Genomic DNA, 16,586 nt, shown 5'->3' on the forward strand with positions numbered 1-16,586 from the left:
ACCACACCCAGCTAATTTTTGTATTTTTTAGTAGAGATGAGGTTTCACCACGTTGACCAGGATGGTCTCGTCTCTTGACCCTGTGATCCACCCTCCTCGGCCTCCCAAAGTGCTGGGATTACTTTGGGAGTAAGCCACCGCACCCGGCTGCTTTTTTTTTTTTTTTTTTGGAGACAGAGTCTCACTCTGTCACCCAGGTTAGAATGTAGAGTGCAGTGGTGAGATCTTGGCTCACTACAACTTCCACCTCCCAAGTTCAAGCAATTCTCTGCCTCAGCCTCTGGAGTAGCTGGGATTACAGGCGCCTGCCATCACACCCGGCTAAATTTTGTATTTTTTTTTAGTAGAGACAGGGTTTCACCATGTTGGCCAGGCTGGTCTTGAACTCCTGACCTCATGATCCACCAGCCTCGGCCTCCCAAAGTGCTGGGATTACAGGTGTAAGCCACTACGCCCGGCCTAAAGTTTTAAAACATGCCAAGTGTATTACATAATATGATATGATTTATGTACATAAATATTACAGTAAGCCTAATACCCAATTTTATTATAGTAAACATGATAAATACCCAATTCAGGACAGTAACTACCCTGAGAAAAGAGGAAAAGGAATGGGGGAGGGGCACTTCAATTTTATCTGCAATTTTTTTGTCATATAACTAGTCTCTTTTCAAATTAAATGCAAAATCTTGTTTTGTTTAGTTAGGATTTCATTTAGCGTAGGATCAATAAGCAATAGAAACAAAAAAAGCTTATCAAAAAACGAGCAAATAAGATGTTAAAGTTTAATAAAGTTGGGTGATAGGTACATGGGTGCCTGTTACATTAAGTGCCATACTTCCTGTATGTCCTTGAAACATTTCACAACAAAAACTTGAGAAATAATATTTGGGCTAAAAAAACAAACACAACTTCAGTTCTCTGACCATTCTGTCATCAAACTTCAAATCCCTTTACTATGAATGAGATTATGCACAGCAGCCCACAAAAAGAAAACTATTTTCTAGGCTCTAGCAACTCGTCACAGTATGTGCTTAGAGTTGAAGAAATGAAGCTAAAGGAAGGCCGGGCACGGTGGCTCAAGCCTGTAATCCCAGCACTTTGGGAGGCCGAGACGGGCGGATCACGAGGTCAGGAGATCGAGACCATCCTGGCTAACACGGTGAAACCCCGTCTCTACTAAAAACTACAAAAAACTAGCCGGGCGAGGTGGCGGCGCCTGTAGTCCCAGCTACCCGGGAGGCTGAGGCAGGAGAATGGCGTGAACCTGGGAGGCGGAGCTTGCAGTGAGCTGAGATCTGGCCACAGCACTCCAGCCTAGGTGACAGAGCGAGACTCCGTCTCCAAAAAAAAAGAAATGAAGCTAAAGGCAACATTTAACCTTTGGACCAAGAAATGCTTTAGAGGTTATATTCTATTTGAACTCTAACAATATAGAACTGTAATAGTACTCGAAGTTAACCAAGAAAGTCAACTAAGTGAATAAGACTTGGTTAGTCAGATCCAAAATTGTTTCAATTTGATTACACACTTCTGGTAGATAACTGATTTGATCCTATTGCTCAGGACTGTCCCAATTTTAAAACTGAAAGTCATGTGTTCCAGAACCTCTAGTTTTAGACAAACTGGGACAACTGGCCATCCTAGCTTCTAGGCACATCAAAACTTTCCAGCTGGGAAAGAATTTTCAAATTATCTAGTAAATTATCTAATTTTACTGATGAGAAAAGTGAAGAATCCTAAATCTTCAGAGTGTAAAAGGAAGTTCCAGGCCATCCAGTGCTCTAGTTCAATTGCTGAATTCACAGACTAGTCCTCTACAGATTTTGCTAGAGTGGCCTTTCAGCCTTTTGTGACTGTTTGTTTGTAGTGAAAAGTACACACAAGCCTACAAGGCAGCCCAGATGTACAATAACTGTGGGAAAATTAAAAAAAATAAAAAATACAGAGCCTCTCTATGTTGCCCATGCTGGACTCAAACACCTCGACTCAAGCAATCCTTGTACCTCAGCCTCCTGAGTAGCTGGGACTACAGGCATCCACCACCAAGCCAGGCTATGAGAAAGTTCTTTTTATTGATCCAGACCTTATTGCCTGGTAACTTCCACCACTGTTCCTAGCTCTGCTCTCTGGTCCTAACAGAGGAAAATCTGACCCCACACCTAGTGCAACTGGATAGGTTATAGTTGGCCTTGTGTTTTCCTCTATTCTGGTTCCGCCTCTAAAAATCCTACAGATACTGTAGGACTACAGAACATCCATGCAGTCTGCGCTCCTTTTCTTTTTCTTTCTCTATTTATTTATTTATTTTGTATTTATTTTTTTTTTTTTGAGACAGAGTTTTGCTCTTGTCGCCTAGGCTGGAGTGCAATGGCGCAATCTCAGCTCACTGCAACCTCCATCTCCTGGGTTCCAGCGGTTCTCCTGGCTCAGCCTCCCAAATAGCTGGGATTACAGGCACCCACCACCAAGCCCAGCTAATTTTTGTATTGTCAGTAGAGACGGGGTTTCTCCATGTTGACCAAGCTGGTCTTGAACTCCTGACCTTGGGTGATCTCCCTGCCTCGGCCTCCCAAAGTGCTGGGATTATAGGCATGAGCCACCGCGCCCTGGCCTCTGCTCTCACTTTATAATGATTAGCTAGTAGAGTTGTAGTCAGATTTGACATCTGTGTATGTAGCTGGTAAGGAGTCTCCTTGTCCCACAGCACAGATTACATTCCTTTCCTGAATCCCTCTTTGAACTCTTAGAATTTCTACACTTATCCTTGCATTGTACAATCATAATGAATATTTACTGAGCACTAACGGGAACTGTTAGGTACTGAATACAGTAAGTAAAATAAACTCAGCCATAGGAGAAGAAGAGCAAGATAGGTAAAATAATAAACAACGTGAACTCTGAGGTGCTGCACACCTTGAGAAGCTGGAGAAGGCTTCACCTGAGGTGGTGATATGTGAGCTAGGTAGGAACTGTATCAACACCTGTGTGTTAAACAGCCCTGTGTCCCCCAACAATCAGCTGAAGTTCAACAAACAGATCATAAATTTGGTAAAGTAGAGAAAGCCTGCTCAACCCCCTCAGCATTTCTTAGAGGTAAGGGAAGATGATAAGTGAATCCAGTCTGGCAAAGGCAGTTGCAGAGACTGACACTGTACCTGGCTACGTACAGTATTGCTCAGGTGGTTGTCCTCGGACATCTGTGCATTCTGGAAGTAGGACAACGGTGCAGGTAACTCTGTCATTGGAGCAACTGTATAGAAATACTGTTTCACAGAAAACAAAGCCTCTTGAGGTTCTGAAAAGGGAAAGAAAAACAGAACTTTGTACACCACAATTATACTGTTTTAAAAAATAGTTTCATAGATTACACTAAGCAGAAACAAACCTTTCTTTCATGTGTTCTCCTCCAGGCCAAGCTGTCTAAGGACTTCAAAGGCTGTTGTCACTTGCAGGCTCCCAGATTAGGTCTGAAATAGGATTTCACCAGGTCATCCATTGTTAGTTAAATTCTAGTAAATTCATTTAAACCAATCAAATACTTATAAGACCAATTTGTAAACCAGGAATGTATTAATTTATCACCACCTTCAACTGACAAATTTACTATGAGCTCAAGGTAGACAGCTTTAGCAATAAGTAGAACCACCTGAGACACCAAACATTTTCAACCACAAAGATACTTAATGACTTCCAATTTCTAGCCAAGGAAGCTGAGTAATCTTAAGGAATGTTCTCCTCAACATTCCTTTTTCTATGCAGACCAATTCAACCTAATCTTTATATTTTCATAAAATCATTTGTCTAGCACTTTTAATTTTGTAAAATCTCTATAATCTCATCTTATCCTTATCACAATGCCCAAGGCAGGATGAACAGATAACATGCTTATTTTACAAAAGGAGAAGGGAATCCAGAGAAGTTCAGTGACTTGCTTACGATGACACAACTGGGTAGAGCTGGCAAGAATCGCAGACTTGGCCAGGTGCAGTGGCTCATGCCTGTAATCCCACCATTGTGGGAGGCCAAGGCAGGTGGATCATGAGGTCAGGAGTTCGAGACCAGCCTGACCAACATGGTGAAACCCCACCTCTACTAAAAATACAAATATTAGCCAGGCGTGGTGGCATGCACCTGTAATCCCAGCTACTCAGGAGGTTGAGGCAGGAGAATCACTTGAACCCAGGAGGTGGAGGTTGTAGTGAGCTGAGATGGCGCCATCACACTCTAGCCTGGGCGACAGAGTGAGACTCCATTTCAAAAAAAAAAAGAATGGCAGACTCCTGACTCCCAGTCTCAGGCCTCTCCTTTGATGTTGGGACAGCCTTATTTACAGGAATGACTGTGTCTCTCAGAGTTCACCCACCCTCCTGGGGGGCCACATTTCCATTTGCCTGTCTACCTTAATTTCCATCAGCCAATTCTTCATGATTTCAACTTCTCCTTTTCACAGGTCTTCAGAAATACAGGAAAAATCCATGTACATACCTAACGCTAATTAATACATTACCATATACACATTTACATTAAAAAAATTTTCTCAATGTCCTATTTCATTTTCACTTTTAACATCAGGATACACTTTCCTCTAAATATTCCATTTTTTTTCTTCTAATGATTTTTCATAAAAAATGCATATAGTACCTTTTCCTCTAGCAAAGGTATCAAGTTCAAAATAACTCAACTACTTATATTTGTATCATTCAAATCATTACACATTTTTAACCAAGGTGATGTTCTATTTTATCATACATGCTTTTATATACCATGTCCATCTTTCTCCTCCCTTCACCTTCAGCCCATTGTCAGCTAGCATGAGATCAGTGAAATGCAAATTCATATTAACTGAAAACATGGTGAAAATTTGCTTAAAAAATAAAGTGGTTAAGGCCAGGAGTTGCAGATCAGTCTCCAGCCTGGGCAACACAGCAAGACACTATCTCTAAAAAACACGAATTAGCTGGGTGCAGGCAGGATGCACATGTAGTAGTTCCAACTGCTCAGGAGGCTGAGGGGGGAGGATTGCTTGAGTCCAGGAATTAGAGGCTGCAATGAGCCAAGATCTCGTCACTGTACTCAGCCTAGGCAACAGAGTGAGACTCTGTTTCAAACAAAAAAAAAAAAAAAAAAAAGATTTTTCAAAATGAGATTTTTGTGGGAATTTAACCTATATTTAGAGTTATTGATACCTTTGTTGCTGTCTTTAATTTTGAGACAGTCTTGCTCTGTCACCCAGGCTGGTGTGTAGTGGCATGATCTCGCTCACTGGAACCGCTACCTCCTGGGTTCAAGCAATTCTCGTGTCTCAGCTCCCCGAATAGCTGGGATTACAGGTGTGCACTACCACGTTCAGCTAATTTTTGTATTTTTAGTAGAGACTGGGTTTCACCATGTTGGCCAGGCTGGTCTCAAACTCCTGACCACAAGTGATCCACCCACATCAGCCTCCCAAAGTACCAGGACTACAGGTGTGAGCCACCACGACCAGCCCTGTTCCTGTCTTTTAATAAGGACAAAATTAAGATTTCACAATACAGACAGTCCCTAATGACAGTTCAATGTAAAACTGTTCAGCTTTAGTATGACGCAAAAACAGTATGTATTCAGTAGAAACTGTACTTTTTGAGTATCCATCCAAGTTCACTTCAGTGAAGTAAGTAGTCAATAAATTGCATGAGGCCAGGTTCGGTGGTTCATGCCTGTAAACCTAGCACTGTGGGAAGCTGAGACGGGTGGATTACTTGAGGCCAGGAGTTCGTGACTAGCCTGGCCAACATGGTGAAACCCTGTTTCTACTAAAAACACACACACAAAAAAACTGGCTGGGTGTGGGTGGTGGATGCCTGTGGTTCCAGCTACTCAGGAGGCTGAGGTGGAAGGATCACTGGAGCCAAGAAAGTTGAGGCTGCAGTGAGCAGTGACTGCATCACTACACTCCAGCCTGAGCGACAGAGTGAGACCCTGTCTCAAAAAAACAAATAATAAAATAATAAAAGTACACTCCATTATGGAAAAACCCATAGAAATCTCATATAATCCCTCAGAAACAAAGCAAGTAAACAAGACAATCTTAGCCAAATGAAACAAGGCAAAGAAAGGGTAATGCAAGCAAAAACAAAAGGTAAGTAGGTTGGATGCAGTGGCTCACGCCTATAATCCCAGCACTATGGGAGGCCGAGGCAGACAGATCACTTGAGGCCAGGAGTTCAAGACCAGCCTGGCCAACATGGTGAAACCCTGTCTGTACTAAAAACACAAAAATTAGCTGGATGTGATGGCTCGTGCCTGTAATCCCAGCTACTAAGGAGACTGAGGCAGGAGAATCGCTTGAACCTGGGAGGCATAGGTTGCAGTGAACCAAGATTGCGCCACTGCACCCCAGCCTAGGTGACAGAGCAAGACTCTGTCTCAAAAAATAAAATAAATAAATGGTATATAAATAAACTATATTACACGTACAGGTTAAATATGAGAAGTGATTACCGTGCACTAAACAAGATTAGTATAATCTTATACAATAAATTTAGTAGAAATACTATTAAATAATAAGACTGATTATTCACTAAACAAGAAAGACACTGTCTACTCATATGTAAAACTTAAGAGACAGATACTATTAAACTAAGGCTTAATAAACTAATGTATTATATTCACTTTATCCTTTTACAGAGGAAAACAATGTGGCACACAGAAGTTAACTTGCTTAGGGTCACATCTGGCAAGCAAGGAGTTGGAATTCACAGAGTACACTATATAGCCGCTTAATAAAACTCCACACCTGCCCCGTAGGAGTTTACAGCAATGAGGATTACGGTATTTTGAAGCGATTTTGATTACTAGTAAAACTATTACTTAGAAGTAAATGAGATCTTAAACTTCAAAAACTGCTCTAAGTATAAATTAAAAACTGAAGCACCAAAAGCATTTTCAATAATCTCAATATCCTAGTATTAATGTTTTTTTTAAAAAAGGATAAGCTGGCCAAGCGCAGTGGCTCACACCTGTAATCCCAGCACTTTGGGAGGCTGAGGCGGGCAGATCCCAAGGTCAGGAGTTCTAGACCAGTCTGGCCAATATGGTGAAACTCCGTCTCTACTAAAAAATACAAAAATTAGCCAGGCGTGGTGACGTGCACCTGTAGTCCCAGCTACTCAGGAGGCTGAGGCAGGAGAATCGCTTGAACCCAGGAGGTGGAGGTTGTAATGAGCCAAGATTACGCCACTGCATTCCTGCCTGGGCGACGGAGTGAGACTCCATCTCAAAAAAAAAGGATAAGCTATAACGCAATTTTTTTCTGTAAGAGATAAGGTCTCACTCGGTCACCCAGGCTGGAGTACAGTGGCAATCATAGCTCACTGCAGCCTTGAATCCTGGCCTCAGTCGATCCTCCCACCTCAGCCTCCCAAGCATGTGGGATTACATGGTTGGCTAGTTTTTTATTTAGAGAAAGGGTCTTGCTGTATTGCCCAGGCTGGTCTTGAACTCCTGGCCTCAAGCAACCCTACCACCTCAGTCTCCCAAGTAGTTAGGATTATAGACCTGAGCCCCTGCAGCCACTGGTCATTTTGAAAGAATTAGTTTCCATTTTTACCCTATGCTAATAGGATCTGTTCAGTTATTACAAGAAACGATACAAGCTGGTACAAACTGGTCACACTGCAGCTTTCTCAGACAAATCCTGTAAAAATCATCAATAATAAAGTAGTCACTTTAGCATTTTCCAATACTATCTTCAAAGTTCTTTTCGCATCTATTCTTCCATTTGAGTCTTAAAGAAACCTCACGAGGGGCCGGGTGCGGTGGCTCACGCCTGTAATCCCAGCACTCTGGGAGGCTGAGGTGGGCGGATCACAAGGTCAGGAGATACAGACCATCCTGGCTAACACGGTGAAACCCCGTCTCTACTAAAAATACAAAAAAATTAGCCGGGCATGGTGGTGGGCACCAGTAGTGCCAGCTACTTGGGAGGCTGAGGCAGGAGAATGGCATGAACCCGGGAGGTTGAGCTTGCTGTAAGCCAAGATCACGCCACTGCACTCCAGCCCAGGCAACAGAGCAAGACTCCGTCTCAAAAAAAAAAAAAAAAAAAGAAACCTCATGAGGAAAGGAATCTGAACTGAAATGTAAAAAAAACTCAGAAAAGGTAAAAGATTTTGCCTGCACAGGGTTAACAGAGCGAGTGTATACCAATGCCGGTTCCAGAACCCAAGTCTTCTGATGCCCAGTCCAGGTCTTTTCCAGTTCACCCAGAGAAATCTTGTGCCTCCCTTGATGGCTTCCAAAGATCACAATGCTACAAGGTGAGCCTCCCGGGCAGAGCTGCTCTTTAAAGGGGGCTCAGTAGGAAGCAGAGGCAGGCAACAGGGCTAGGTCTTCAATGAGGCCTGATGAACAAACAAGTGCTACTGGGACAAAGAAAGGGGCAGGCAAAGCTAGATTTGATTTTGGTCCAGTAACAGCTGAAAACAATTGAGGACTGCAAGGAGGTCAATGACCCCACTGTTCAGGCGGCATGGCAAAAGACACTAGGAGACTTTTCAACATTCTTAGCCCTGTAAACAACAACAACAACAAACAGTTACTGGGATCTGAGGATCTTTCATGGGACCTGAATTGAGGAGTAGGTGGGAGTAGGGACAGAACCTATTTTGGTGTTTTTGCTCTCTGGTAACCTGCTGCAAACTGACAGAGCACAACACTTGAATTCACTGACATCCATTTCCTTAATCTCAAGACACCTGCTAAATCAGACAAAAGGAAAACGAAATCCTTCTCTGACGGGAAACTAGAATTTATCTGTTATATACAAAGAGATTAAAAAAGCCCCAGGAGAACTACAAATAATCTCCAAACTCAGATGTGCTGAACAGAGAAGGCTGTCTAACCAGAAAACCTTCTACCCATCAGCACTGCAGAAATTATCACAGAGCAATGTCCAGAATCTCAAAATAAGTTTATTAAAAATCTCATTCAAGAAAGTACCAACAGAAAAGTATTAATACGTTTTTTTCTCTCACTGTATCCCAATGTAACAACAAAACCTCCAACTCCTACAGAACATGGTTACTTATTGATACATTTTCTTTTTTCACCCTCAGACATAAATATAAACAAAATTTGTACTGTGGAAAAACACCTTCAGGAGATTTTTAACCATGATCTCTAGCACAAAGGGCTTGTGGCTTGTTTTAATGTCTCTAAGCTACTAGACTAGTTTCTTTCACTGAGAAAACTGCTACAAGTATTTTCTGCTGCATCTGCACTGCAATGCTGTTTTCAAGTGCCAATGAGCTTGTGATTTATTCTTTATTTTACAAAAGTATTTAATCAGCCTTAGTGTTACTTTGAAAGCTTCTCCCTGGACAGGCAGCCCAAGTTCTGATGTTATGAATGGGCTGGAAAAGCCTCTACTTGAGTTTTTAAAGGTTCACATCCAATAGTAAATGTAACCGAACCCTAAATTCCAACCTATAATTGAAAATATTATCATTATTATTATTATTATTTTTTTCTTTTTCTGAGACGGAGTCTCGCTCTGTCGCCCAGGCTGGAGTGCAGTGGCCGGATCTCAGCTCACTGCAAGCTCCGCCTCCTGGGTTTACGCCATTCTCCTGCCTCAGCCTCCCAAGTAGCTGGGACTACAGGCACCCGCCACCTCGCCCGGCTAGTTTTTTGTATTTTTTAGTAGAGACGGGGTTTCACTATGTTAGCCAGGATGGTCTCGATCTCCTGACCTCGTGATCCGCCCGCCTCGGCCTCCCAAAGTGCTGGGATTACAGGCTTGAGCCACTGCGCCTGGCCAATTGAAAATATTATTATTAGTGAGACATAGTTTCGCTCGTCGCCCAGGCTGGAATGCAATGCCGGGATCATGGCTCACTGCAACCTCCACCTCCTGGGTTCAAGCGATTCTCCTGCCTCAGCCTCCTGAGTAGCTGAGATTACAGACGCCCACCACCATGCCCAGCTAATTTTTGTATTTTTAGTAGAGATGGAGGTGTCACCATGTTGGCCTGGCTGGTCTTGAACTCCTGACCTCAGGTGATCCACCACCTTAGCTGGGATTACAGGCGTGAGCCACTGTGCTCAGACTATACTTGAAATTAATAAAACAATTTTTTTAAACTAATTTTAAAACTTTAGGAATACATCCTCAAAAGACTCCTCTGGTTTTTAAGAGACTAGGAGCAAATCATTTCTCCAGCCCTATAAAAGGCTTTGTGAAAGCAGTAGACGCTAAAAAGAGCAAGGGTAGTGATACATCCCATTTGGTGATTTTTTTTCCTCCTCCTCCCATCCCACGCCACCTGTTAACCATCTGTGGTAGATTAGATTATTATTCAGCCAATATTCACTCCCTCCCCCAGCCTGGCCAAGGGAGGAATATACCTCTCTCCAGTGATGTTATAGGCTTGGCCCTTTAGTTTGCTTGGCTGCATGGTGGTAGAAGTCTACTACCCACTCCTAAGTCTTTGGGCATGATCATATGACTTGCTTTGGTCAATGCAATCTTAGCAGATGTGGCATAAGCAGACACTTGAACTATGCTTGTGCAGTTGGCCTTGACATCTGGTACTTCTGCTGATACCATGGATAGCCACTGCCCCTTCAGCCTGGGCCCCAGAATAAGGCATACAAATAAGAACTGCCCCCACTGATCCACAGACCTACCTACATTGAAGCAGAGTCTTGAGTGAGAATACATGCTCTGAACCACTGAGTTTGGGGGAGGTCTGTAATGTAGAGTTACTATAGCAACTTGTTTTTAAATAATAGTTATGTTGGCTCAGAAAATGCAATAAAAACGAACAAAGACTTAGAATTGCAAGTCCAAAATCCCTTATCTGTAACTCTTAGGACTAAATGTGTTTAGAATTCGGATTTTTTTTGGATTTTGTAAAGGTACTATGCAAATACCAGATGTTATATAATGTCCCTACAGGGTCTTAGAAGCAGAAAAGCAAACACATTATTAAGCTATAGTGAAACAAATGAATAGTTTTAAATCACATTAAAAAAAGAAAAGAGACTATAACTAAGCCAGATTTTGCTGTCAAATTAGTTATGAAAAACCTTGGCCAGGTGTGATGGCTCACACCTGTAATCCCAGCACTCTGGGAGGCTGAGGCGGGTGGATCACGAGGTCAGGAGTTCGAGGCCCACCTGGCCAATATGGTGACACTCCCCTGTCTCTACTAAAAATACAAAAATTAGACCAGTGCGGTGGCACACGCCTGTAGTCCCAGCTTCTCGGGAGGCTGAGACAGAAGAATTGCTTGAACCTGAAAGGCGGAGGTTGTAGTGAGCTGAGATTGTGCCATAGCACTCCAGCCTGGCCGACAGAGCGAGACTCCATCTCAAAAAAAAAAAAAGAGAAAAGAAAAGAAAAAAGAAAAACCTTTTAGTTTTTGGATTTCAGAACTGTGGATATGAGACTATTTTGTCCTATATACCTTTGTATAATTATAAAGAATCTTTCCCAATAAGTTATTTAATTTCAATAACTCTGTAAGGGAGGTATGATTATTCAAAATTATTGTCTAAAATTCTCTGTGGAAATGGACAGAATACAACCAATTTTTAATGAAAAACTGATTATTTATGTCTAATTAATTTGTAAATCACTGGTTATATTTAGCATTGTCTGCAATCTTTCTTTTGTTTTGATCAACTTAAAACAAGAAACCATACAAGGCGTTGTGAAAAGCCAACACTAATACCTTTTTCCTCACTCTGTTACCCAAGCAGGAGTATTAATGCCTTTCAATCAACAAACACTGGGTTTCTTCTTTATAACTACACACTGTGATAAGGGTTGGGAATTCTAATGTATCAGGTATTACTTCTGTTTACTTAAGGATCTTACTATCTAAAAAGCAAAACAAGTACATTTTTATACTGGTTAGATGTTGAAATAAAAATATGTTAGGTATATTATGTTAAAATAAATTATTCACATTGGTTTCATCTGTTTCTTCTTACCTTTTTTTTTTCTGATGGAGTGTTGCTCTGTAGCTCAGTCTGGAGTGCAGTGGTGCGATCTCGGCTCACTGCAGCCTCCCCCTCCTGGGTTCAAGCGATTCTCCTGCCTCACCTCCCGCCTAGCTGGGACTACAGGCACCCGCCACCACGTCCGGCTAATTTTTTGTATTTTTAGTAGAGACGGGGTTTCACCGTGTTAGCCAGGATGGTCTCGATCTCCTGACCTCATGATCCGCCAGCCTCGGCCTCCCAAAGTGCTGGGATTACAAGCGTGAGTCACCGCGCATGGCCACCCAGCCTCTTTTTATTTTATTTATTTACTTTTTTTGAGACGGAGTCTCGCTTTGTCGCCCAGGCTGGAGTGCAGTGGCGAGATCTGGGCCTATAGCTGGGACTACAGGCGCCTGCCACCACGTCCGGCTAATTTTTTTTTTGTGTATTTTTTAGTATAGACGGGGTTTCACCGTGTTAGCCAGGATGGTCTCGATCTCCTGACCTCGTGATCCGCCCGCCTTGGCCTCCCAAAGTGCTGTGATTACATGCATGAGCCACCGTGCCCAGCCTCTTTTTACCTTTAAAAATGCGTTTATGGGCCGGGCGCGGTGGCTCACGCTTGTAATCCCTGCACTTTGGGAGGCTGAGGCGGGCGGATAACGAGGTCAGGAGATCGAGACCATTATGGCTAACACGGTGAAACCCTGTCTCTACTAAAAATACAAAAAATAATTATCCGGGCGTGGTGGCAGGAGCCTGTAGTCCTAGCTGCTGAGCAGGCTGAGGCGGAAGAATGGCGAGAACCTGGGAGGCAGAGGTTGCAGTGAGCCAAGACTGCACCACTGCACTCCAGACTGGGCGACAGAGCGAGACTCCGTCTCCAAAAAGAAAATAAATTAAATAAATAAATAAATGATAGTATGTTTATTAGAAAATTTAAAATAGCCGGGCGCGGTGGCTCAAGCCTGTAATCCCAGCACTTTGGGAGGCCGAGACGGGCGGATCACGAGGTCAGGAGATCGAGACCATCCTGGCTAACACGGTGAAATCCCGTCTCTACTAAAAAATACAAAAAAACTATCCGGGCGAAGTGGCGGGCGCCTGTAGTCCCAGCTACTTGGGAGGCTGAGGCAGGAGAATGGCGTAAACCCGGGAGGCGGAGCTTGCAGTGAGCTGAGATCCGGCCACTGCACTCCAGCCCGGGCGACAGAGCGAGACTCCGCCTCAAAAAAAAAGAAAAGAAAAGAAAATTTAAAATAGAGATAATCACCTTGTGGATCTCCCAATGTGCATGCTAATAAATTTGTATGCCTTTTCTCCAAAAGAAAAACAAAAAAGATTTTTTTTTTGAGACCATCTCACTCTTTTGCCCAGGCTGCAGTGCAGTGGCATAATCTTGGCTCACTGCAACCTCCTCCTCCCGGGTTCAAGCGATTCTCCTGCCTCAGCCTCACTTGGGAGCAGCTGGGACTACAGGCGCGCGCCACCACGCCCAGCTAATTTTTTGTAGAGACGGGTGTTTCGCCATGTTGTCCCAGCTGGTCTCGAACTCCTGAGCTCAAGTATCCGTCCTGCGGCCTCCCAAAGTGTTGGGATTACAGGCGTGAGCCACCACGCGGGGCCTCACATTGTATTTCTATTGGCTAGTGCTGCTCTAAATCTTCTGTTCCTTCTGCTACACCAGGCCTAACAAATTCCTGCCAACCTTTTCCTTCCTGAAGCCTCCCTCCCTTTCTCAGCTCTGGCGACCCTGCACTGTGGTGCTTCCCCAACCACACTCATTCTCCTCAACTGGCTCCTTGCTCTTCTTCCACCCCCTCGTTAGAAGTGTTCCTAAGAGTTTGCCTTGGCCTTCTCTTCCCCTTTCTTAGCTTAGACTTCTCCACTGCTCCAACATCAACTGGAAATCTATGGAATTGACTCCTGTTTTCAGCTCTAGTCCTGTTGATAGGACATTTTCACCTGCTGGCACTCGCAAAGTGACACTTCCAAACCACTTCCTCGCCCTCCTCTCTAAACCAGTTCTTTCTTCCTATTTCTGAGAATGTCTCTGCCATGTTCTAAACTGAAAACCTCCTAGTCAACTTCACACTTTATTCCCTGATCCTCAATTGGTTACCATGTCCCGTTCGTGTTTCTTCTAAAGCCTCTGCCACCACCGCAGATCGAACTCTAGTCACATCTCACCTGAATTATGGAAAAGTCACCTCAATTCTCTCACCCATTCCAGCCTCCACTATAGATTAATGTGCCTAAAGCAGAGCTGACCACAACGGTGAGAAGAATCTGAGAGGGAAGCAGCAGCAAACACAAGAGGCACTGGACCTGCATGCTTCGAGACAGCCCCAACCAAGGAGAATGCATCAGACCCCGTTTTCCGCCTCGAATGAGAGGCGTGCGGACTTCGCCCAGAGTGCCCGTCGCCCCTGGACAAGGACACACCCGGGGCGTGAGGCGCGGAGTTTCACCAGTTGCTCAAGCAGACCCAGCCCAAAACGCTTCCTCTTTCTCCTGCTCCACTCCAGTCCAGACGGCTACCAATCCCGGCCCAAAGCACCTGCGCCCTGAGACGTCTTTGAGCAAACAGCATTTCCGGACCAAGGCTCCGAGGAATCTCTCTCCACCCGGCCGCGCCCGAAGCCCAAGAAACTGGCCGCCCCTCCCGGTTTCCCACACGGGGTTCCCTGGCCCCAACCCGGCGACGCCCCGCCCCTCATCTTTTAGGACACCGGCTCCGCGGCCCAGGCGGCGACAAAGGGCCGGGCCCTGCCCGCGGCCGCCCTTGTCCGCGGTGCCTTCCTGTCTTCCCCGGACTCCCCATCACGCACATACGCTCAGCCGCCGCCGCCGTTGCCGCCGCCGCTCGCAGTTCAGGTTCCTTCCAGACCAGCCGCTGTTTTGTTTCCGATGTGAAACCGCGGACCCCGGAGCTGCCTGTCCCAGGCCCCGCCCGAGAACCCTCACCGGTGTCGTCATTTCCGGCTCTGGTGTCGTTGGCTGCCGGCCCACGGGGGAGGGGAGGAGCCAGGAGGAAGCGGGCGGGGCCTCCGGCCTGGAGCAACGATTGTGGCAAGAACCCAGAGCTCCACCTTGGCGGTCCCCACCTGACTGAATCCGCCCAGAGTGCTGGCGTGGGTTGTCGGGGTTCTGAAGCTGCTCTTGAGCTGAGGACGAAAGCCCCTATATAAATTGGGCCCAGCGTGTGCTTCTCCCGGCATACAAGCGATGGACATCCTAAATTTAAAACCTGTCATTTCTGTAGGGTACCTATTTGCGAATCAGCTGCATCACAATCAAGAAAATGCTGTTAAAATTGAAAATATCTCTGCCCTCTTCGACCACCCAATGAATCAAAACTTCTGGTGGGTGGCGAGAATCTGAGAAACTGCATTTTAAACATCCTCCGCGACTCCTGCACTCCAACTTGGACTACCAGACTCTCTAGGTGGCAAGCTAACAGAGCAGAAAATATGCCTGGTTTGCTGGGTCACTTGATTTTTGCAGCTGCCAGCTCTTTGTCCAGTTTTGGTAAAGACAGTACCAACATCTAATTCATTAGGCAGCATACCACACTTACACATATATTCGAAAGCTAAAACTAAAGGAATACTACCTTATTTAACCAAGGTGAATGGAGAAATGTCTAACACGGGTATTCAAAAAAACCAAAAATGAAATTAAACGGTACATGGTATCTGGGCAAGTTATATTCTTCTGAAGTTTCTTTTAAAATCCACCCCCAAGCGGCCGGGCGCAGTGGTTCACGCCTGCAATTCCAGCACTTTGGGAGGCCGAGGCGGGCGGATCATGAGGTCAGGAATTCGAGACCAGCCTGACAAATATGGTGAAACCCCGTCTCTACTAAAAAGACAAAAAAAATTAGCTGGGCGTGGTGGTGCACTCCTGTAATCCCAGCTACTCGGGAGGATGCAGCGGGAGAATCACTTGAACCCGTGAGCTGAGGTCGCACCACTGCACTCCAGCCTGGGCGACAGAGTAAGAGTCTGTCTCAAAAAAATAAAAATAGGCCGGGCGCGGTGGCTCAAGCCTGTAATCCCAGCACTTTGGGAGGCCGAGACGGGCGGATCACGAGGTCAGGAGATCGAGACCATCCTGGCTAACCTGGTGAAACCCCGTCTCTACTAAAAAATACAAAAAAACAGCCGGGCGAGGCGGCGGGCGCCTGTAGTCCCAGCTACTCAGGAGGCTGAGGCAGGAGAATGGCGTAAACCCGGGAGGCGGAGCTTGCAGTGAGCTGAGATCCGGCCACTGCACTCCAGCCTGGGTGACAGAGCGAGACTCCATCTAAAAAAATAAAATAAAATAAAAATAAAAATAAAAATAAAAAATCCACCCCAAGTTAGGGTTTGCTCTTTTAAAAAAATCTTACTGCCTTTTTCTTGCAGGATTTTTTGTTGTTGTTGAAACAGAGTCTCACTGTGTCTCCCAGGCTGGAGTGCAGTGGTGCCAACTCATCTCACTGCAACCTTTGCTTCCCAGGTTCAAGCCTCAGCCACCTGAGTAGCTGGGATTACAGGCCTGCACCACCATGCTGAGGTAATTTTTGTATTTTTAATAGAGATGAGGTTTCGCCATGTTGTCCAGGCTGG

At 44.9% G+C, this 16,586-nt stretch overlaps 1 protein-coding gene across 4 annotated transcripts in view; it reads right to left on the reverse strand.

Annotated features, from left to right (window-relative positions):
* PSEN1 (presenilin 1) overlaps positions 1 to 14,954 on the reverse strand; it is an 86,500-nt gene extending 71,546 nt beyond the window's left edge. Inside the window, exons 1-3 of one of the 4 annotated variants that reach the window (XM_023183166.2) lie at positions 14,805 to 14,954; positions 3,389 to 3,470; positions 3,159 to 3,298 (exon numbers count right to left, since the gene is read on the reverse strand). In XM_023183166.2, coding sequence (XP_023038934.1) covers positions 3,159 to 3,245 — 87 coding nt within the window. In that variant the 5' untranslated portion in view covers positions 3,246 to 3,298; positions 3,389 to 3,470; positions 14,805 to 14,954. The remainder of the gene's footprint in view (positions 1 to 3,158; positions 3,299 to 3,388; positions 3,471 to 14,804) is intronic. The other 3 variants (XM_023183184.3, XM_023183193.2, XM_023183175.2) reach the window with 3 other exon arrangements.
* Between the last annotated feature and the right edge of the window lie 1,632 nt (positions 14,955 to 16,586).

This window comes from Piliocolobus tephrosceles, chromosome 6, assembly GCF_002776525.5.
Source record: "Piliocolobus tephrosceles isolate RC106 chromosome 6, ASM277652v3, whole genome shotgun sequence".
Classification (NCBI taxonomy): domain Eukaryota; kingdom Metazoa; phylum Chordata; class Mammalia; order Primates; family Cercopithecidae; genus Piliocolobus; species Piliocolobus tephrosceles.